General features: G+C 36.1%; 1 protein-coding gene across 1 annotated transcript in view; it reads right to left on the reverse strand.

The window, feature by feature from the left end:
* The window catches only part of LOC131435643 (novel acetylcholine receptor chaperone), a 33,323-nt gene extending 15,514 nt beyond the window's left edge, over nucleotides 1–17,809 (reverse strand). The window contains exon 1 of the mRNA XM_058603748.1: nucleotides 16,792–17,809. Within this exon, the coding sequence (XP_058459731.1) occupies nucleotides 16,792–16,959 (168 nt within the window). The 5' untranslated portion in view covers nucleotides 16,960–17,809. The remainder of the gene's footprint in view (nucleotides 1–16,791) is intronic.
* Between the last annotated feature and the right edge of the window lie 5,909 nt (nucleotides 17,810–23,718).

Raw genomic sequence — 23,718 nt, forward strand, 5'->3', positions numbered from 1 at the left:
TTAGCCATGTGTCCAGAACTTTAATTTCCACTTCCTTTTCAATACGCGACATTTTGAAAACGCAGAATTTCAACCGCACAAACAAGTAAAAAATCGAAAGCTGACAGCCAAACGCACAGCATGCTGCGATCTGAGCATAAAAAACCATCACAAATACATGCGTACAACACAAATGTATGTGGATAGCTTATTTTCGATACACTCCTTATTCACGACAAATTGAAATCGTTTTCATGGGGTTTCTACAAGTGACGTGTTTTATGCCGACTTATTTATTGTATTTATATGATGAACTTATGCAGATTTTTAAATTATATTCAAGTGGATTTTCAAGTGCTGCGGTAAGTTTCATCTGCATAAAAATAGTAGTGTGAAAACTTCGTTCGAATATCGCGGGTTTTAGTTTTCCACTTCGCGCGGCTTTCGCGTGTTTTGATTTTGAACTTTTTCGTAGCAACCCTGCATTATGTGTTTGCTTCCTTTCTAATTTGTTTTGTTTCTAACCCAACATTTTTCAATGGATCGTATGGGACATTGTAATATTGAGTTTATCTTTGGTTAAACGAAAATTGACAAATTTGTGTAGGGTAATTCACATCCAACAGACACAGAATGTGCATATCACCAGATCTAGATTGGCCGTTGTGAGACCGTCCCTAAGAAGAAACTGTTCTTCATATTAGCCAAGAAGTTTCTTGTCTAGGAAGCAATCTGCGGTTATAGTCAAATGATTCAGTCTTCCATCACGTCTGGCACCAGCAAGAACTGCTAATCTTGCTGATGATTTTCATTGAAGTTATTTGTGTGCGAGTGAAATGACATCTATACTGATTTAGTCGAACTAGTGCTTGAAAAACGAGTAACCATTTTGTTGGACCAGAGTTCGTCAGCTGCAGAATGTGTCAGTGTTATACATTCTTCGTTTTGTGAATGATCGAACAGTTCGCTATACAGAAACGTATAGCGAAGATAACAAAAAAAAAAACGTTCACCCTAACCTAAAATTCCTAGCAAGTGGTTGGCGTTCTCTGACTCAGATGATTTATGATCAACTAAACGTCTCGAAACAACGATTTAGGAAATTCATTCAGCACAGTATCCGTGTTTTGGTTTTTCGGAATATGAAAATAGTCGTCTTCTCATTCTTGCAGCTTTGTGCAAAATTTACGAACAGTTCGTGTGCATTAATTTGCCCTCCCGGGAAATGTTCTAATTAGAAGGGAATCATCTCAGAAAACTGAATGTCCTCAACAACCTTAACGAAGGACTGTTTTCAACCTCTGTCCCACGGAATTAGTTTCAGGTTTTCTGAAATTGGTGCATTTGAAATCTAAACCAAGCAAACAATATGAACGTTAGCCAATCCAACCGAACTAACTTCTAGTATATAGGGAGGGGGTAAACACACTGAACGAATGCCAACAAAAAAAAAACGCTCGTTTCAAAACAATACAAAGAATACCCACCCGAATGACAGATATTTTTTCCGCGCTGGCGTTTTGGTTTGCTACCGAGTGCTTTTCATTCAGTTTTAATTTTAAATTCTTCTAACAATTTGGTGATATTCTCACCCTTCTACATCACACGAAGTCACATAGCATAAGGTAGCAAGGTCAGTTGACATCGCGACCAGCAAGTCAAGCGCACACAACCGTGTTAACAAGAGCGAACCATTCGGTCAATCATTCCGTCATTCGGTCAGTCAAGCAGCCACACAAAATAACCTCGTTGGTCAAGATCCAACCGGTTATGAAAGAATGTGTAATAAACACAGTGTACAAAATGAGACACTTGTCTGGCGAGTAGTTCAACTAGCAGTGTAATCGGTTTTACTCTAACAATCTGTTAGGTTTTGCAAGTAAACATGTTTACATTTAAACCTGCGATCGAACACTAGCACTGGAATCAGAAAAATAAAAGGCGACAATGGGGTCAATTCTCATAATAAAGTTAATTATAAGTTGCACGTAACTAAAACAAAGAACATTATTTTTAGAATCTTTATGTTAATCAGTACCGTTAGAAAGTAGATTTTATATTTTATTTCGCATAAGAAAATTTTAAAGTCGGTTCACCTGTTTTCACTTTATGGTAATATTAAAGATGAACTCAAGATTACCAAGTCCCATATAAATCTAAGAAAAAATCTTGTTCAGTAATCGTGAACCTATAGCTCTGTAATAGTGTATTATTATTAGCCCCTTGTTAAAAAGTGTCGGTAAACATAGAAAAGCGACGCATAAATACCATGGTTACGCTACAATACAGAAAGAAAATAAACAAAAATTTATAAGTTTTATGCGTAAGGGGCTGTCCATAAAAGACGTCACGCCGCAAGGGGGAAGGGGGTGTTTCATAAAACGTGACCTTTTGTGACAGGGGGGAGGGGGGGGAGGTTTTTGTTATGTGACGTCCAATATTTTCAATGAGCGCATTTTTGAAATACCTAATTATATTACTGCTTTGCCCTATTTCCTGAAAAAAATCTCCACAATAAACGTTTACTTTCTATAGGAAAACGTGTATTTGTTGATGTAAAAGCTTCTTCTTGTAAATTCGGTAATGAATGATGCAGGAAATCATTTCTGATGTGATCAGCAAAAGTGCACGGAGGAGCGAGTAAATTGGCGAAATTAATAAATTTTGCCTAATATGAGTAAAAAAGAAAAAGATGCCTTCAAACGGTTTAACTTAAGTTATGCACTGACAATGTTTTCAGATAATTTGAGCATTGATAAAAGTATATCATAACAATTTCTCTTATCTGATTCTGTTGCAGTTTATTCAATTGTACTCCATTTGAAAAAGGGCGGGAGATCAACGATTTCAGACGTAGATCATGTCATGTCTTATCTTGATCATATGTGATTTTCCTCCACCAACATCAAAGCCTATCATCCAATGATTGAACTTACATAAATCAAGAATCATTTTAGCTCAAAATCACTACCCATTGTGTGACGGAAGATCAGTACCGATATTGATCGATGTGATTTGAAATTCACTGATCAACTGATCATGAAAAGATTCTCCGGCAGTGATCTCGTTTTGATGAGGTTTTGGTCTTTACTTTCTCAGCCCTGTATGCTACACTAAGGAAATATTATACTTTACCTAAAACAATAATATATCTGGGTACCCCTAGGAGGAATAAAACAGATGATTTAAATGTTTCATCAATTCCAACCAAACACTTTTGTTAATTTATATAATTGATATTAATATAATAATTCCGATGATTTTGTAGTTTTAGGGATATTTTTTATTCTAATGACAGCATGTAATAAATCGATTTTTCCCTCATATTTGTATGGTTTGTTATACATTTTGAGAATGTATTGATATGAATTTAATTTATTTTGAATTCGTGACATGTGACATAGGGGGGTGGGAGGTCTTTGCTTCTGTGACAATTTGTGACAAAGGGGCGCATAGAGCGATTGGACGTTTATTGTTTCGGTTCAACTAATCATTGAACTGCGACTGACGGTGAATCGAGTTCATCGAGGGGTCCTACATGATTGGTACACGAAAAATCATTGACCATTTCACATCCAGAGTAGTTCAATTGGCAGAACGATTTCCACACACTGGAAATGATTGCTGTTTCCATTTCGTGACCCATGAAACATTAAACTGAGGTGTTTTCGTGTTTTTAAAATCGACTTTAAAAAAAATAAATTAAAATCGAATTCCAGGGGGCACTCGCCCAAGGCGCAACATTTTTATGGGGGCGAATCATTAATCCTTGGGACCTTTTTTTTTGCTCGCCCGAATCATCGTGCCGAATATGGAGTTTAACTTTGCTTCTTTTTGCTCACTAAACCACCGAAGGGGGCGGCAAATCTCTTATTTTGCCCTGGGCGCCGGTACACCACTGTTTCCGGTACTGGAACAGAAAACTGGAGACAGGTACAGGGTGATTTTTTAAGAGCTTGAGAACTTTTTTAAACAATAAAACGCATAAAATTTGCAAAATCTCATCGGTTCTTTATTTTAAACGTTAGATTGGTACATGACATTTACTTTTTGAAGATAATTTCATTTAAATGTTGACCGCGGCTGCGTCTTAGGTGGTCCATTCGGAAAGTCCGCTTTTTTATCGACAAATTTTGTTCAGCGATGAGGCTCATTTCTGGTTGAATGGCTACGTAAATAAGCAAAATTGCCGCATTTGGAGTGAAGAGCAACCAGAAGCCGTTCAAGAACTGCCCATGCATCCCGAAAAATGCACTGTTTGGTGTGGTTTGTTGGACGCAACGTTACAGCGAATGGCGATCGCTATCGTTCGATGCTAACAAACTTTTTGTTGCCAAAAATGGAAGAACTGAACTTGGTTGACATGTGGTTTCAACAAGATGGCGCTACATGCCACACAGCTCGCGATTCTATGGCCATTTTGAGGGAAAACTTCGGAGAACAATTCATCTCAAGAAATGGACCGGTAAGTTGGCCACCAAGATCATGCGATTTGACGCCTTTAGACTATTTTTTGTGGGGCTACGTCAAGTCTAAAGTCTACAGAAATAAGCCAGTAACTATTCCAGCTTTGGAAGACAACATTTCCGAAGAAATTCGGGCTATTCCGGCCGAAATGCTCGAAAAAGTTGCCCAAAATTGGACTTTCCGAATGGACCACCTAAGACGCAGCCGCGGTCAACATTTAAATGAAATTATCTTCAAAAAGTAAATGTCATGTACCAATCTAACGTTTAAAATAAAGAACCGATGAGATTTTGCAAATTTTATGCGTTTTATTGTTTAAAAAAGTTCTCAAGCTCTTAAAAAATCACCCTGTATAACTAAAGTTATCTCACGCAAAAGCCAGCGATCGCAAAACAACTAAAACATTAGTTGTTTTTCTGAATTTGATTGGTTTATGTTTCGCACAACTAATCTATTGTTGTTTAACTTAACTGTCATATTTTATTTATCGTGCTGACAGTTTAGCAATGACACCCAGCAAAGACACGCACCACAAACGAGTAATGAAACGTTAGGGCATGTTCAGGAGTGTTCCAGTTCTAGATGCATAATTTATGTCAGTTTTTAAATTTGAATCTGAAAATTGTAAGAGCAAATTCATCAGCTGCAAGATTCATATGGGTGGTTTATAATATAACAGAAACTGAAACAAACGTATCCGTTTTAGTTTTATTTATTCGAATAGTTCTACTGTCAAATTTGAAACTGGTATACGCTGATGTTCTATTTTTTTTTTTATATTTGAAACACATATAAAACGCCTAGTCCAACCCTTACCATTTCCTTTCAATCCTTCCCTCTTATTTATCGGGAAAATTATGCTGAAAACAAATTGATGGCAAGGCACAAATCTCCAAATATCAAGGAGAACGTGCCGTTTGAGCCAATTTGTTCTGATTCCTGATTCCGTTACTTATGCACATGTAAGTCAAGCTAAACAGCATGAATCAGCAGCATAAAATATGTAGTAGGATTATTATTATTATTATTATTATTATTATTATTATTATTATTATTATTATTATTATTATTATTATTATTATTATTATTATTATTATTATTATTATTATTATTATTATTATTATTATTATTATTATTATTATTATTATTATTATTATTATTATTGCCTTTCTCATATAGAAAGGTTATGCAATCATCGACCAGTGAAAATTGTCAGTGTCATATACCATTCGACTCAGTTCATCGAGCTGAGCAATGTCTGTGTGTGTGTATGTGTGTGTGTATGTGTAAAATAATCTCACTAGGTTTTCTCGGAGGTGGATGAACCGATTTTGACAAACTAGGATTCAAATGAATAGTCTCGTGATCCCATACGGAATTCCTGAATTTCATGAAAAAAATGAAAGGTCTTCCGGTCCCATACGGAATTCCTGAATTTCATCCGGATCCGACTTCCGGTTCCGGAATTATAGGGTAAAGTGTGTTCAATATTGTACACCGTCACTTAAACCGGCGAAACAAAAAACGTAAAAAATTTTCTAAACTGGTCTCAAAACTACACAAATCGATAGTCATTATCAGTAGGCAACTTAACAAACCAATTCCGGCTATCCTGGTTCCCGGTATCCGGTTCCGGAAGTACCGGAAATAGTGGTCATATATACCAAAATGGATCTCACTCACTTTTCTCAGCGATGGTTTGACCGATTTCCACAAACTTAGATTCAAATGAAAGGTCTTCGGATCCTATACGAAATTCCTGAATTTTTTCCGGATCCGACTTCCGAATCTTGAGTTATAGTGTGCGTACTAGAAGAGTTTGTATGTCATGTTAGTTGGTGGCCGTACGAACCGACTTCGATTATACCGGTTCTCGGGTTCCGGTGCCGGAAATGTCGTTCTCTTAAGGATGTCTTACGCAATCAAAGCTCTGTTTTATTCTGTATGTTATGCATAAACTTGGTTTCTTTCAAAAATGGAAAAGAAAATTTTTGAATAGAATACCACAATATTATATGTACATGAGAAAGGTATCATTACACCACTAAGTGGATTAAAACAGGTTTTATTATTATTATTATTATTATTATTACTCTTATTATTATTATTATTATTATTATTATTATTATTGACATCACAACACCACCGGCACGGTATTACTGCACTACCGGCTGTGAAAATTGAATTTTTTTTCAAATAAACATCAATTCATTGACATTTTTTTATATCATTTATTTTACCCCGGCTTTACATTCTTTTATTCTTTCGGTCGCACTTATAACATAGCAAAAACTTTATTCAACAACAGCACCGTCTTTTACCAATATCACACACTAGTAGCAGACATCCGTAATCGTTTCGTTTTCTTTATAGCGTGTACGAAATAGAACAAAGCACGCATCGTTCGTTTTGTGTTTTCTTCTTTCACTTACACGGTATTGTATTGTCATTCTATATACCAGTTTGAAAGCTCCGACACTCATCGCCCTGTAACTGCGGAACCGGATATTGGATCCGGATGAAACTTCACAGTAGCTTTAAAGATAATATGACCTTTAATTCAAATCAAGATTTGTGAAAATCGGTTCAAGCATCGCAGAGAAATCGAAGTGAATTTTATTTTCGGTGTTTTTCATCACCACTTTCGATACTTTCGGAACAGGAAAAGGGGGGACCAGTAGTGCCGTTTTTATGCCCAAAAACTAATAAGCTCTGCAAACTAGAAAACATTATCAGATAGTTTTATAGGATTTGTATCTGTTTTTGACCATCGTTAGTAAAAAAATACTAATGAAAGTGGTAATTTCACACTTATCACTCTTTAGTTCCGGAACCGGAAGTCGGATCCAGATAAACACCCCTACTCTGTACGTCAATCGATTCGAAATATTCCGATCGAATGTGCAATTTCCATTCTGCATTCCGTTCGCATTGGGTATGAACTCGAATATCATTCGTTCGAGTTGTTAAATTTTCGAACATTACTCGATCGACTTGCGTACGTTCGACTTGTTCGGTTTATAATCGTTCTATTTTGTTAATACAAGTGTAACGGTTTCGTTTACTAAGAAATAAATAATATGAATAATACAGAACGTGTAAGTAGTGTTGACAGCTTTCATGGTTAGGTTTCGAAATGTCAAGTGTTCCCGAACGAGAGTCGATCGAATCATACAAGTCGAACGGAATATAGAATGCAAAATTCAAATTCGAACGAAAGTTTAGATTCGTTCGTATCACAAATCCGTTGGATTGCAAAATCGGGGTGAAAATGTTAGACAAATGTTTAAGAAAATATAAGACCTTTCATTTGAATCTTATCGAAAATCGGTTGAGCTGTTCCAGGGATAATTGAGTGAAAAGTTTTTCACAAATTTTCACTTATTACCATATAACTCCGGAACCGGAAGTCGGATTTAAATGAAATTCAATTGCGGGCTATGGGATCATAATACCTTTTATTTAAATCTTAGTTGGTGAAAATCGGTGCAGCCATCTCTGAAAAATGTGAGTGCATATTTTTTCCAATTTTTTGGTACATATCATCCTATATCTCCTGAATCGGAAGTCGGATCGGGATAAAATTTAATAGCAGGCTATAGGACCATGAGACCTTTAATTTGAATCTTAGTTTGTAAATATCTGTTTTGTACCTCTGAGAAAAATGAGTGCATATTTTTGTTACAAACATATGCACACACACACAATCACACACACACACACACACACACACACACACACACACACACACACACACACACACACACACACACACACACACACACACACACACACGCACACACACACACACACACACACACACACACACACACACACACACACACACACACACACGCACACACACACACACACACACACACACACAGAGAAAGAGAGATAGATAGAGAGAGGAAGAGAGAGAGGCATTTGCTCAGTTTGTCGATCTGAGTCGAATGGCCTTCCGGGCCTCGATTAAAAAGTCAAATTTTCACAGTGACTGCATAGCCTTTCTATATAAGAATAACAAAAAATGTTCACCAATGTGAAAGAAACTGGTCCACTTTTCATGATTTCTTCTAAAACACAGGAAATTTTTTGTGTTAATCACCCTGGATCTTCAGAACTGGACATCAGATCATACAGAATCCTAGTTTTAAGATAGTCGTTAATTAGGATCAGAAAATTAAAAAATACCCTTGGCATCTTAGAGCTTAAGCAGTGTGCCTAAACATCTATTATATTATTGAATAAAAAAAGATCATACAGAAATAAACATGGGGGAATAATTTTATCCGTTGTTTGAAGCAATTTCGGCTCAACAAAGCAGGCGTGAACGTTCATACTTTTTAGTTATATATCATTTACAGTGTGGTATTAAAACAATTGTATGATTCGGCGAATAATTTTCAACGAAATGCCCGTTCCGGCGGAATCACCCGATGGGCGGATGTCGGATGTCGGTGACACGAGCTTGACCCGTTTAAAATCTACTTATCCAGTGTAATGTTTTATCACGATTAACATTAATAATTATTCAAACGGGATTGATTAAGACCCGGAGTTGTACGTCTTGAAAATTATCAGACTACGTGAACTTTGAAAATGTGAAAAAAAGAAGAAATAGTGCACTCCATTTTCTCAGAGATCGCTCAACCGATTTTCTTCAGCTTAGATTCATAGTGTGCTGTTAAATGTCATCTGGATCTGACTTCTGTTTTGGGAGTTACGGGATAAAATGTGCAAAATAAACTATAAAAGTTCACCCCATTAATTAAATGTCTTACAACCCCATACAACACTACCAAATTTCATCCGGATACGACTACCGGTTCCGGAATTACAGATTGATAAGTATAAAAGTTCCATTTTCAGGAACGTGTTTTTATACTTGACATGGAAAAATCAAGCCAAATACATTCAAATAGTCGTATAATTCTTCAATTAGGCAGGTTCAGGCAGTTCATGACCAATGTTAGACGTTGACTTTGAGTATACCGAATCATCGTTCCTGGTTTCGGAAGTACCGGCAAAGCGCTCGGCAATCACTCCATAACAGAACGAATGTGACGTTGTCGTTCAATTTGCGTTTTCTGACATACTTCCAGTTCCATTTTTTGTTTTATTTTATGCTCTCATTCGTGTTGCGAAAACGTTGCAATTAATAGCCGCATAAATTTCGGAAAAAAGTGGGCAAAAAGTAGTAAGATTTTTGAATTATATTTCGCGCGGAAATCTTGTTTGTTGAAATTTTTTTTTCTAGGTTGGTATGACTGTCAGTGACATCTGTACCAAGTGTCAGTGTTATTTTGAGGGGGACGAAATAGATTTGTAAGAATAATTAAAGAACTTTGAAATTATGAACAAAATCTCACAATTTTTTGCCACAATAGTAAAAAAGCCATGTAGAACCCGTGTAGAAAGAAACCTCATTCTAGGAATATTGAATATCAAAAAAAAATAGTTTACTTTCATGAAATATTTTCTGCTTGTCAGAAGAACGTAAAAGTATTTGTGTTTACTAATGGAACATTTGTACAACAAGAGTGAGCACTTTGGCACCTTGAAAAGAATTGAATTTTTGCAATGATCTTCCAGAGGTTAGCCTTATTTCGAGCATAGAGCACATAACCGTTTTCAATTTTTTGTACGTTTCGTCTTCGTCACATCAGCGCATTAGCAGTTTAAGTTTAACTGCAAAGGCCACCTAATGGTTCAACATGCAGACGAAAACTTAATTCTATTTGCAGAACACTAAAGTACCGAAATAAGAATGCTTTGTAACGGCTTTCTTGCCATCAACTGTAGTAGATATTTACCGGTTTTAATAATTAGGAAATATCCATGTGCACTCAGAACAAACCGGTGCCACCACAACCCCCAAATAACATCATTGAGTGGTAATGAGAATGTTATCCCTCAAGTAGCAGAGTATTAATGAGACTTGGCGTGACAAGTTTCCATTCTGTATATGAAATAAGGCGTTTGATTATAATAGTACGCCCGCTTAATGATTCACTTTGAACTGCTATGTACTGAAGAGTCGAACACAAAAAATGAAAAAAAAATGATTCGTGAATAATTCAATTATAATTTGTAGGTAATAAGAGTTTCATAATCATCATATCTCTTTAGCAAATTAATGACAGTTTTCATTTCATTCCCAAGAAGAAGAAAAAAACGGAACAGTGACGATAACCAGGGCGCGCTATTTTGAGTTGGCCGTCAGGCAAGTTGCGCGCGCTGAATGAAGCAAAGGGAAGTTAATTTATTAGATGTACTCTTACATTCCGCCAACGGACGCCCCGCTGCGGTCAGAGAGCAAAGGATGCCCAGTCCGATGAGTTTTTCTTAGAGGATGGGATGCGCCAAGAAAAAAAAGACTAGAATTGCCAAAGAGAATCTGTTACAGGAGAAATTGCTTAAAAATAAACCCAACGCATACCGGTGCATCTGTGTTAACATCACTATAGTCTGGGATCCACTAAGCAGAAATATGTGCAATTTTAGTTTTCATATCAAGTCATGGTTCAACAGTACGTAAACTAAATAAGTTATGTACTCTGAACCGATGTGAAAAGTAATCTGCTAGAATCGTTTATACGCCAAAAAAAATTGAATGAATTTGTTTCCTCCCGCGCGATTGAGTAAGAAAGTAGAGGCAATAAAATATTACATCGCTTTTGTGCGTTCGATTTCAAGATCAAAACCGGTTTGTTTGTTTATATTTTAAAATGTGAAGGCTGATTCGTGATGAGTTCTGTCTATTTTATGGTATGGATAAAAGATGGTAGAAAGTTGTTCCAGATGGTGTCCAAGTACGTAAACGTTGCCAAAAACATGCTGGAATAAATGCGTTTTCTGTTAGCGGTCATGTCTAGATTACAAAACTCAAACTCATTCTGATTCAACCAGTTGCACATTTATTGGGATGATGCGTGAATTTGATCTTAGACTACTTCGATGCTATCGACGTTGATCTTGGAGCAGTGGAAGAGATTTTCATACCAATTTCAATAGTAAAACTCAGACTCATCATACATTATATCATATCAAAGTACATGATAATTGAGAAAAATCGAAGACTTCACAGGAATTGGATCCTAGGTGGTAATTTCTGAAATCTTTCACCTAAAATGAATACATGTCCAACCTTCTCAAGTTAACGTAGCATAGCTTCGCCTAAATTAACACCATTAATTAGAGTGAGTTGGCTGCCAGTAACAAACAAGAATACAATACTTCGTCATCAGCGGCAGTTTTGGAAAAAAAACTTTGAATTCAACCAGAGAAACAAATGGGTTTCGGAAAAGTCGCCTGAATTTTTGTTCGATTTTTTACATTTAAAGTTTTCTTTTGTTTGGTCCTAGCAAAATAGATGTTTTCAAACGATTTTTTCATCCGTGCCAAGTTTTTGCACTCAGTGTTTTTAATTTTATGCGGTTTTTGGATTCCAAAATACTTAAACGGAATCTTCCAACAAATCAGCACTTATTCGATTTTTACATTCAGTCACTCAAGTGAATACAGAAATTCCACGAGGAAACGATATACGATCTCTCAGAAAATTTGTAATATTTCTGTATGAAATGTTCAAAACGACGAATGTAACAATGAGAGACTCTCTTTGTTTACTTTCTCTTTCGATTATTGCAAAATATTCCTACTTTTTTCGGTAATTTCTTCAGTGCAGATTAGAAGACGATAGCCTTTGTTATTATTATCGGTAAATAATTGAAGAGAAGGATTGCTAAGAGTACCGTAATAATCGAAAGAGAAAGTAAACAAAGAGAATCTCTCATTGTTACATTCGTCGTTTTGAACATTTTATGCAGATTAGTCTCAATTGGCATGTTGTCACAAAACTGAAATGTAGAGGCGCTGCTTGTTTAGAGATGACACTTTCAGCAAGAGCTGTCAAAACGGCAGGAAAAATTTTAATTACTTCACCTTTTTTAACGATTTCCCATAAAAACGAGCAAATTGATTTGATAAATCAAAGTAGCAGTGGAAGAAAATGTTTTTACTCCTAGCTGCTGAATTTGATCTTAGAATGGAGCATTAAACTTGATTCAAACACCCAATTTCACACATTTATGAAGATTTTCCATGTTTAATTGTAGTTTACACTAAAAAAAAAGTAATAGTAATCATTTTGAAATCGATTTTCTTCTATTCCGAATTCGTTTTTATTGCTGATAGCTATTAGTACTATTGAATAAACAAAAAAAAATCGTTGCAAATCACTACTGCCGATATGAAAATTTTCGAAAGAATCCTCCTTTTCTTGGTTCCATTTTTCATTGGCAGGTGTCGATACCGGTAATTCAGCTTTGCGAAAATGTGCCAATTGTTCTTCATCGAATATTGGACCCGTATTTTTTTTATTTTGTCGTTGAACAGTGACCGTTTCATAAACATAACTTGGGTACAAAAATGTATGCGTGTTACATTGTGTTACATTTACAACTTAAATATATAGTAACGCATGTAACGCTTCGTAAAACCTATAACTCACAAAAAAACGCATACCTTATGATAAAAAAAGAACCGGAATTTTCATTTTAAAATTCCCGCGCTTGTCCAATCGGTAAACTTTTATTCTCTCAACGTTGGCAACACTTTCATAGACATTCTGTCAAATTTTGACGCATATCGTACGATTAGTTTTTGTTTAGCGTCTATACAAAGAAGTTGAAAAATTTTCGTGTGGCGATTTTTATAATGGATGAAAATTTAGAACAACGTGCGTGCATCAAATTTTGTGTTGCAAATGAATTTAAGTGTTCCGAAACGTTGAAAATGTTAGAAAAGGCCTTTGGTGAATCGTGTCTAGGAAAAACACAGGCATACGAGTGGTAAAATCGCTTCAAAGGTGGTCGTACAAGCTTGGATCATGATGAGATCCCTGGCCGCCCAACAACATCTGTTACTGAAGAAAACATTGAATCGGCGAAGCAAATCGTGTTTCAAAATCGTTCTGTACCGATTAGAGAGATTGCTGTGTTGTTGGGCATCTCTTATGAATCAGCCGAACACATTTCCACTGATGTTTTTGGTTTGAAACGCGTCGCTTCTCGGCTGGAGTCAAAAAAGCTGAATTTCATTCAAAAACAGCGTTGGATGTGTCGCAGTTTTTGGCCAAAAACTCAACCAATATCATCAACCAAGCACCGTACTCTGCAGATATGGCCCCGTGTGACTTTTTCCTCTTCCCCAGACTCAAATTGCCATTGCGGGGAACGCGTTTTGAGACCATAGAGACCATAAAAGAGAATTCGTGGCGTGAACTAAAAGCCATACCTTCGGCGGCCTATAAAACTTGTATGGAAAAATGGATCAAGCGTTGGCGTGCATGTATTGCCGCAGGAGGAGAGTACTTTGAAGGCGATAGTAAAGAAATTTATTAAAAATGGAAATTTTGCGTTTTTTAATAAAATTCCGGTTCTTTTTTTATCATAAGGTATAATGCTTCATAACACCTATAGCTCACAAAAAAGTAACGCATGTAACACTTCGTAACGCCTACAACTTTCAAAAAAGTTACGTGTATAACACTTAGTAATGCTTACAACTTTCAAACAAGTAACGAATGTAACGCTTCGTAACACCTATAGCTCACAAAAAGTAACGCTTTGTAACGTTTTTAACTCACAAAAAAGTAACGTCTGTAACGCTTCGTAACGTTTACAACTAATAATAGTGCAACACACGTAACGCTTCGTAACACCAATAAAGTCTTGGCATTACATTCCTTTTTGTGGAATTTGGCCTTTCTGTTTCAACAGACTTCTCAGCCGATTCTTAGTGTACAGAATCATTGCATGGCTAGTACTATGGATCCTACTGACACTAAGAATCCTTCCAGGTCGGGGCTCGAACACACGACGTCTGGTTTGTAAGACCAGCGTTCTATGCATTGGAACCGCCAACCCGGGACAACCAATAACTATCAAAAATATAACGCTCCGAAACGCCTATAACTTACAGAAATGTAACGCTTCGTAACACCTTTAACTCACAAAAAAGTAAAGCATGTAACGCCGATAACTTACAAAAATGTAACGTATGTAACACTTAGTACACTTCAAGCTTTCAAAAAAGTTACACATGTAACACTTCGTAACGCTTATAACTTTCAAAATAACTTCATAACCCTTACAACTAATAAAAGTGTAACACATGTAACGCTTCGTAACGTCTACAATTTACGAAAAGTAACGCATGTAACGATTCGCAGAGCAAAATATTTTAAAAATAACTAAATTTGAGTTTCATGCAACAATTTTTTTAATTTAAATAGTGACAAAAGGAAATCTGGTTTGATGTAACAAATATTAGTGCTTGAAATTACAAAACATTAGAATTATTTTTTCTCAGTGGCTTAGTTTGTTTCAATCAATATTTTGATAGAAATAACAAATATTTTACTTGTGCGTTCTCGTCACATTCATGACAAACAATTTCACAGTAAATTCAATTTGAAAAATTGGTTATAAATGAACGAACTTCAGATAAAGTTAATAGTTGTAGCGTTTTAAATTCACAAACTTTTTGTTGAAAAAAATTACCTTAAATTTAATTATTTCAACTAACGCTTTTGTTGGTTATAGTCATACATTTTTGTTTGATTTACGAATAAAATTATTTCTTTCAAACTAATTTACAAAGTAATTTGTGATACTACTTTTATTTCGATTTATATGCGATTTTAAATCCCTAAAAAGCAATTATTTTTATTTTGAAATTTATTTAGCAGTTTTGTCCTTGAACGATCGAAATGTTCACATACCATAATCAAGCCCTGTTTTTTTTAAATTTTTCTAGCATTCAACAATTCTGTGCTCCATCAGTCCAGTCAAGAGAGAGATCCTGCTTCAAATATTTTTGTATAAAAAATGTGTATAGCAATTTTCAAAAATATTCCTAATTATCTATACATACTCTTAAATTGTTGAAAACCCCCTCTAATAAATGGAAGAAGCAGACAAAATTTTACTTAAGAAACGGAAACAAACTTTATCCGCGGTAGAAAAATGCCTTGGTTTATTCGCACGGCTATGGTGGCTATGGTGTATAAAAAATAAAACTATTACGGTTCACTAAAACAGTAAACATAATTGTATCATTAAATTGAACCTTTATTTTTCTTAATATAAAGATATAGCAGGATTGAATCAACAAGGACATTGCCGATAACATTAACTCAACTTTGGTTGACATGTAGTAAATAGTTGGTTTATTTCAATAATAAACTTAGCCGGAACAAATATATTTTTCGTTTGGTTAGACCAAAATTTTGATTCAAATCAAACAGAGATCATTGTTGATGTTGAAGGGAGAAATTGGTTTGTAACAATCATAATCTAGCTTGAAATGAACATAAATCGAATTCGAAAATCTTCTAGGTGTTTTGTTATTTTAAACATACTCAATTTCTCTGCGTGTTGTTTTTCGCTTCATGAGAGGCCGTTTTTCGGCTATTTCGGTATTCACTTGCTCAAAAAATGTGCGCTAATACCAATGTTTTATTTTTTTTAGAGGTAGTTGATGGAAATAGTGTTATAACAGTCCCAGAAACCTGATGTTATGATCTTTAAGACTTATTAAGCTTGGCTTGGTTGCTTTGTGGAACACTCGGCTTCAGTCTACTACCATGCAATCGTTCTGTTCTCTGTTGTTGTTCCAAAAAAGTCGATTTTAGAGAAAAACGTAATTTTTGAAGAAGTTCACATGCCCAGAACGTTTAATTGAAATTTGAGATTGTATTGTCGCTTGTTTGAAGCCTATTTTAGAGAAGACATAACATACATGAGGCGTCGCCCTTCTGTTAAGTGAGTCAGGAATAGCTATTATTCTTTTTCTCATCTTAGATTCTTTCTTGAACGGCAACGCTACCATTGAAATTATCGATTTTGGTATGAATAACTTTGAATCATTATTGAAGAAGCTATTACCAATAAACCTCTCTCGCAAATCAAGTTCTCAAGAACTTGAATCAGTTTTCGAATTCAATTGAATTAATTTGCATCAGTCTTTCTAATGAATTGAGTGACGAAAAGTAAGTTATATGGTAAGAAGTCCTAACAAGTGTCTTGGCGTTTTTGCACTACAACAAGACTGACGTAACTGACGACCCAGAAAAGTTGAATAACGTCAATTGAAAACAGGATATTGCGCTTCCGCTACAATATCTAACCGGACAAAAGTTCGCTATGGCGCATAGAAAGTATAAATGGGGAAAGGGGTTCGTCTAATAGCAGGTACGATAGCATATACATATGTTTACATGGATGCTAATGAATCTAGACCAATGACAGATGACACAGGGATAACACCCCAACCTACCAAGTCTCGATGTAGTTCCTTGCTGATGTGCGGCGTTAGTTTCATCAATCCGATGAAGATGAAGAACAACCCTAGCAGAATGGACAAACTCTTCAGCACTATCGAGCCCATTCGTTGGGTGTTCTGGATGCTGGAGGGTGTTGTCGCTTGTGCGGTTGCGGTCGTCATGGCGGCTTTTTTCACGTTCTTACAAAATGTGCGAAACGCGCGCGCTGGGTCGCAAAGTTGAGTGAACAGACGAAAAAATAAAAGAAAAAAAAACAGCACAACAATTTGCCCGTGAGACAAATACACTCTTTTGACACTTTTTGTTGTGGTATGCGTCGCTTTCTTCAGCTATTTAAAATTTTCGTATTTTTAAACTACAAATCACAGAGAAATTTTTGCTTTGGGTTTTCTTCCGCTATCGCGACTAGCCGCGTTTGCTTCTCGTGCAGATCCAGCTAATTCACTAGGCACCCAGCATTTCATCACTTTCATCCTTTTTTTTTCCTCACATAATTTGGGTCTTCGTCGCCGGATCGATTTTTCTCGTTATTTATTTTTACTCATGTGCTATCCGGTCGCCTACAGGAAGCCAATATCACTTACATCGATTGCCGGGAGAATGATCCCGATATAATTAGACACTACAAATACGTCGAAACAGTTGGGAAACAATTTTGAAAAAATGATTTTTTCCTTGCACTACGAATAATCGATACCCTTAAGACTAAAACACTAGAGGATGAATATCTTTTTCTTCCATCTACGCGAACCGACGTTTTGTGCCGAAGGGCAGAGGGGTCAGAGGGTGAAGGGAGCTGTTAGACGACGGTATAATCTCTGTCTGGTTTCAATCGGGATGACACAGTGAAAAAAAATCCGCGACGTTGTTGTTTCGAACACAATTCGTGTATGACAGACAGCACAGGCAGTATTTTCTTCTTGGGCTTATCGGCTTGGTTTGTTCAGGTCGTTTTTCTTACAGCTTAATCGTGTTTCTCGTTCTGAACTCTACATCACACTGGCTACTCACGCGAGCGGTAACGTTTTGCACCTTATCGATGGATGGGGTGGTAGTTTTCCTCCCGTTTTCATTGCAATCCTCTCGCGATTTGGTTATACACATACACTTTAGTGAGAGCAGCAAAGAGATGCAATAACTTTTCTGCCGAGTAGCGATGGTTCCTTTTCCGGTTGCTTTGATTTTGCGTCCTTTGCATGCATTCACATTGGGTTGACACAGAGAGAGCATCTCTCCGAGAGTGAGAGAAGCTGAACGAAAATAAAATTGAAAACAAAATACAAACTCAACGAAGCGGTGAGCAAGTGGTCGGGCGCTTCTGTGCGGACAGTGCGAGAACTACGGGTAGTACGGTTTTCGTAGCACAGTTTCTTGTAGTTGTAGGGTAAAATGACAAACATGGGCACCACGAGGAATTTGTAAGTTCAATATTTCTACAATGAAATTATTTTCTTTGCATTTTCACTATGATTCTAAGCACAGAGCACAGCAGAACGGGAGTATTTTCGCAAGCGAAAAAAAATTTAAAGGTTTGTATGCAAGATACGACCGATCACGATTACATTAAAAATGAAATGATTCTAAGGTACCTATAATAAAAAAAATAAAGATTATGGTGGATTCACTAAACAGTAACAAATTACAAACTTACTCTACTTTTAGTGTTTAGATTATTTGCGAATGATCGAATTGACAATTAGATTCTTTCAGAATGATTGATTCTACTTAATTTAGATGCCTTCAACAAATTTTTACACTTAAAATTTTTTGAAAAATATCCTTTAAATAAAAGTCAATTATGATGATTTCAAAGTTACTTAAAAGATCAATTTTGGATACGAGCAACCTCGATATAAATCTTGGCAAATGAAACGATTTTATATCATGATAATTTTCAAGACAGAGAACGTACGAACTTAATCATTTTATAAACAGAAATTAGAGAAATGTGAATGTGAAAAATGTGAATAACCGTTAACCAATAAACTCAGTAATGGTGGAAATTTAATGATCCTTCGTTAAAAAGCTTCGATAATCTTCGGAAAGTGTCTGAAAATAGGATGGCAGCAATACAAGGAAGAAAATATGTGACACAGTCCGCAGATTATATTTTGTTATTATTTTTTTTACGTTTCGTCTTTGACGCATCAGTGCAGAGCAGTTCAAATTGAACTGCTTAGTGCTAAACTCGGCAGTTCAATTTGAACCGCTAAGCAGACGAAAAGTTTCTGCTACTTACAGAACACTTTTTGTTTTGCAACGGAGTGCAATGTCTTTTCTGACGTGACGAACGAAAACGTGTTTTCAACTATTTCTGGCCAATGCAGGTTTTCATTCGTCACGTCAGAAAAGACATTGCACTCCGTTGCAAAACAAAAAGTGAATGACAAGTATTAAGTTAAAAGGGTCTAGTTTGTTTTGTTGAGCGCAAGGGTATCATAAATCACTTTGCTTTGATGTGAAGCACATCTTCATGTTCTCCGCCAAAACAATTAGTGTGATTTTTACTACTGCTGCAGTATCGCATGAGAAATGGCAGAATAAGTTTGGTGTGTGTTGAAATGAAGTGCAGATTCAAATAAGTATCGAAATAAGAAAAAAAAATCAATACAGTTTTTGATAGTTTACATTCATTTCCAATTTTAATTCGGTTCATGACCAGATAATTTTATTTTATTTTGTGGAGCAGAGAAAAACCCGCTGGAGATGAAACTCATTCGATAAAACCTAAAACATAAGTTATTAAATGTTCGGCACATTCTAGAAAAGGGTTCTTGCAATTGATAATCTCAAGAAGGGTTGAGAACATAAATTGCGTAAAAGAATGTGGCATTTTAATTACAAGTTGAGATCGTTGGGGTAGAGTAAAAGTATAAATAGTCCAAAGTGACTGCCTTGAGGGACTCCAGAGCGGAGTGCGAAAGTTATTGTAATGCAGTCTACGATTTTTACTGACTTTTTACGACCAATTAGATAAGACTGAAGCTATTTAAGTAATGACCCGCTGAGTTGATGATTCTATATCGCCAAGTAACATCTGGTTTGCTAGTCCTGACGCTTTCCTCTGTTCTGTAACTAAGATTGTTACTATGTTAAAATGAAGCATGAGACTTACCTCGAACTCACTTTCAGGGGCACCTATCTGCTTCTGTTTCCATCAGTTGACTGTCGTTCCAAGCCGACCCTAGTGTACTCTGCATCGACCGAAGGCTGGGCACTCACTCTCGTCCTTTATCGGTTTGGGTGTTGAGTCAGGACGGACCGGTGGTCTTAGGCTGTTTGCCCGAGGTTTTCCTATCGCCAAAGAGGCACAGTTTTCACCCGGTTCACTAGCGATCACGTACCACACGGAGAGAAGGGGGAAAGAGACGATAAAGACTGTCCAGAAAGTATGGACGCACTTTGATTTCGCTGTAAATAATTCACAAGTGTTAGTTATTCAAATTTTATTCGATATACTGATAATATTAGACTACAACAACAGAATATTAGTTCCTCATTAAATTCCGTACAGACTTCTTGGCGACAAGTTTTGACACTTTTTTCCAATCTTTTTCGAACTGTTGAATGGTTTCGCCTGCCGAGACATGATGTGCCGTCGTTAATACCCAAAATTCCTCAATTGGTCGAAGTGGTAGGCAACATTTGTGACATTTTTGGTAGTATACAATTCTACCGTTGATTTCGAGTAGTGGCAAGAAGCAAGATCTGGCCAGAAGACAACAAGATCCTTGTGGCTTCGAATCATGGGCAGAAGTCCATTTTGTAAACATTCCTTGATGTATATTTCGCTGTGGTGATGGAGAGTTTCGAAATCTTACCGCGGCTACAAATTGCTTGCCAGACCATAACTTTCTTACCAAATGTTTTGACTTCAATCGATGTCTCAGACTGGTTTAACACTTGTAATCGAGTTTCACGTAGGCTTCGTCGTCCATGATTATGCAGTTCAAAGTTCCAGCAAGAATCGTATTGTACAGCTTTCGAACCCTCGGCCTGATCGATGCTTCTTGTTTCGGACTACGTTTTGGTTGTTTCTGCTTCTTATAGGTTCGAAGATTCAAACGTTCTTTAGTACGAAGAACGTTTGACTTCGAAGTGCCCACTTTTTTGGCCACATCCCGAACTGAAACCTCCTTCTTTTGGTCGAACGCCTTCAGTATACGTTTATCCAACTGAGGGTTAGTAGGACCTTTTTTCGACACGTTTTCGGTTTATCTTCAAAGGTGTTATCCTCACCGAACTTCCTGATTGCATTTCGCACGGCTTTTTCACTTACTCCTTCCATTTTTGCTATGTTTCTCAGTGACAGTCCGCGTTCTGTGCACCATTTGTACACAATTTTTCGACGTTGTTCTGCTGAAAGTCCACGCATTTCGAGTGTAAACAACAAACTAATGAAAACGAAGTGTAAACAACAGGACGCAGCCATAAAAATTGACAGATTCTGAACCATTGAATCATAATTCTGAAACTTGTTTCCTGATTAGATTTTGGGACTGAATTTAGTTCTTTAATTTATGTATTTATGTGAATTGTATTCAGATTTAGGATTTAAAACTCAGAATTCACGAGCAAAATTCAGAATATGAATTTCAAATCTAGATTCTAGAACTAAATGAACTAAATGATCTGAACTCCGAACCAGTGTTTTAGAATTGACTTCATAACCAGAAATCAATTACTGAATTCAGTTTAACAATTCATTTCCAGAATTAAGAACTTGCATGCTGGAACTAAATTCGGGACATGGATTCTGGTTTTGGATTTGAATTCAATTCTTTTATTAAAGTTCGGAATTCAAGTTTAGAACTAAACTTTGAACCTGGATTCTGAAAATTAGTTCAGCTCCATAATTCTAGAAATAAGTGTATGATCTGAATTCTTGTTTTGGAATTTGAATTTTGCTACTGGATTCTAAACCTGTTCCAGATTTCAAATTTAGTTCTGGTATCCAGTTCCAGAAATCAAAAATCAACTAAATGATGACGAAAAAGACTCAACAGTTATTAACATTAGAGAAATTCCGAAAATCGATTCGTTTTAGAACTATTAAAATATTCCCAAAAGATTATGGGAAGTTTACCTCTACTATCTAAGTCTACAAAAAAAACTACACTAAGGTCTTTTTTATGCGGTTTTTTATGCGAAGTTTCAGAGTTATGCGTTTTTTATGCGAATTTTCAGAGTTATGCGGTTTTTTTTTCATGCGAATTTTCAGTTATGCGGTTTTTTATGCGCACTTTCAGAGTTATGCGGGTTTTTTTATGCGGTACGTAAACTCAGGCCTTTTTTATGCGGTCTTTTTTTATGCTTTTTTAATGCGACTTTTTTATGCGAATTTTCAGAGTTATGCGGTTTTTTTATGCGATACGTAAACTCGCATAAAAAAGACTTTCTAAGGTCTTATTTTATGCGGTTTTTTTTAATGTGACTTTTTTTTATGCGAAGTTTCAGAGTTATGCGGTTTTTTTATGCGAATTTTCAGAGTTATGCGTTTTTTTTAAGCGGGTTTTTTATGCGGTACGTAAACTCAGGTCTTTTTTATGCGGTCTTTTTTTATGCTTTTTTTATAGCGACTTTTTTATGCGAAGTTTCAGAGTTATGCGAATTTTTAAGCGGTTTTTATGCAATTTTTATTTATGCGGTACGTAAAATCGCATAAAAAAGACTTCAGTGTATTTGTTTCGTGGGAATAACACATTTTATGGTGGAATATGTTTGTCGTCAATTCTGTAATCCATTAGTATAGATGCACCGTTACAATTCGGAAAACGAAGCAAAAATGGTGAAAAATTCATACAATCTACTAATGCGAGCGATATTCTGAAGTGCGAAATAAAGCATGTTATTTTTATTCGCATTCACATCCTCCAGCTATGTCTGTGACATTATCCACCCGCCTTTTTACTCTTATTTTATAATCTAAACGGAATCCATACGAATTTTATGCGTTTTCGTCGACGAGTAAATTTTTATCAATTTACCCAAATCTCCAGCTCAGTGACACCTATGGAAGAGAATGATAAGTCGTTGTCCTTCCGGTAAAGCATCAACATTTCTTTCCCTCCATATCCCTTATCCTTTTTTGTGACGATGAAGATCAATTCCCGAAAATATTTCCTAAGCAACTCTTAGGCCGTGAACCATTTCGTGAATTATTTTAACTTTTAGTTAAAATGTGACAGTCGAGCATTTATTTTGTCGTTGTCAAAAATAACCCTGCTCAAAAGCATGGTTGTTTTCGACACTGGAAAAATATCTTATCAAAATTCTGTGTCCTGATCTTTAGGAAAAGTTACTTATGTGTAATTTATTTTTATACATTCAGTACCCCTTTGAAAACATTAAAAAAAACATGGATGTTCTCGAAGTTCTTTTTACGTATCTGTCTTGCAATTATTGTACCACTTGATATCATTTTCTTTCCGGTGCAAAATAAACCGAAATAACTGTCCATCCGTCAAACTTTGAAATGGACCGCAGTTTCAGTTCAATTTAACTACTCGATGGAAAATAACCGCTCGATTGTCGAATTTTAACTTAAAGTTAAAATAATTCGCGAAATGGTCCACGGTTTTAATTGTCAAACAACATGATATCGATAGTCCCACGACAAAAGGATCTAACCAAATACAAATAATAATACCCCTAAGTCCCATACAAACGAACCGCCAATGTTTGGTTCACAGCCTGAACAAGTAAGCCTAGCAAATTACTCCCTTTGATTGCGATAGTTTGAAAATGTGGAAGGAGATCGTTTCTGGCAACGCTTTATGCTAGTTGCTACGGTGCAAAACAAACTTGTTTGTTTATGTTTATCGTTGCTGTATTAAACCGCAACAATCAGTCTAAATATCACCGGCACTAGCACAAAAGATGAAAAATGAACACAAACACCCACGAATCTACAAATATCA

The sequence above is a fragment of the Malaya genurostris genome, chromosome 3 (assembly GCF_030247185.1).
Source record: "Malaya genurostris strain Urasoe2022 chromosome 3, Malgen_1.1, whole genome shotgun sequence".
Lineage (NCBI taxonomy): Eukaryota > Metazoa > Arthropoda > Insecta > Diptera > Culicidae > Malaya > Malaya genurostris.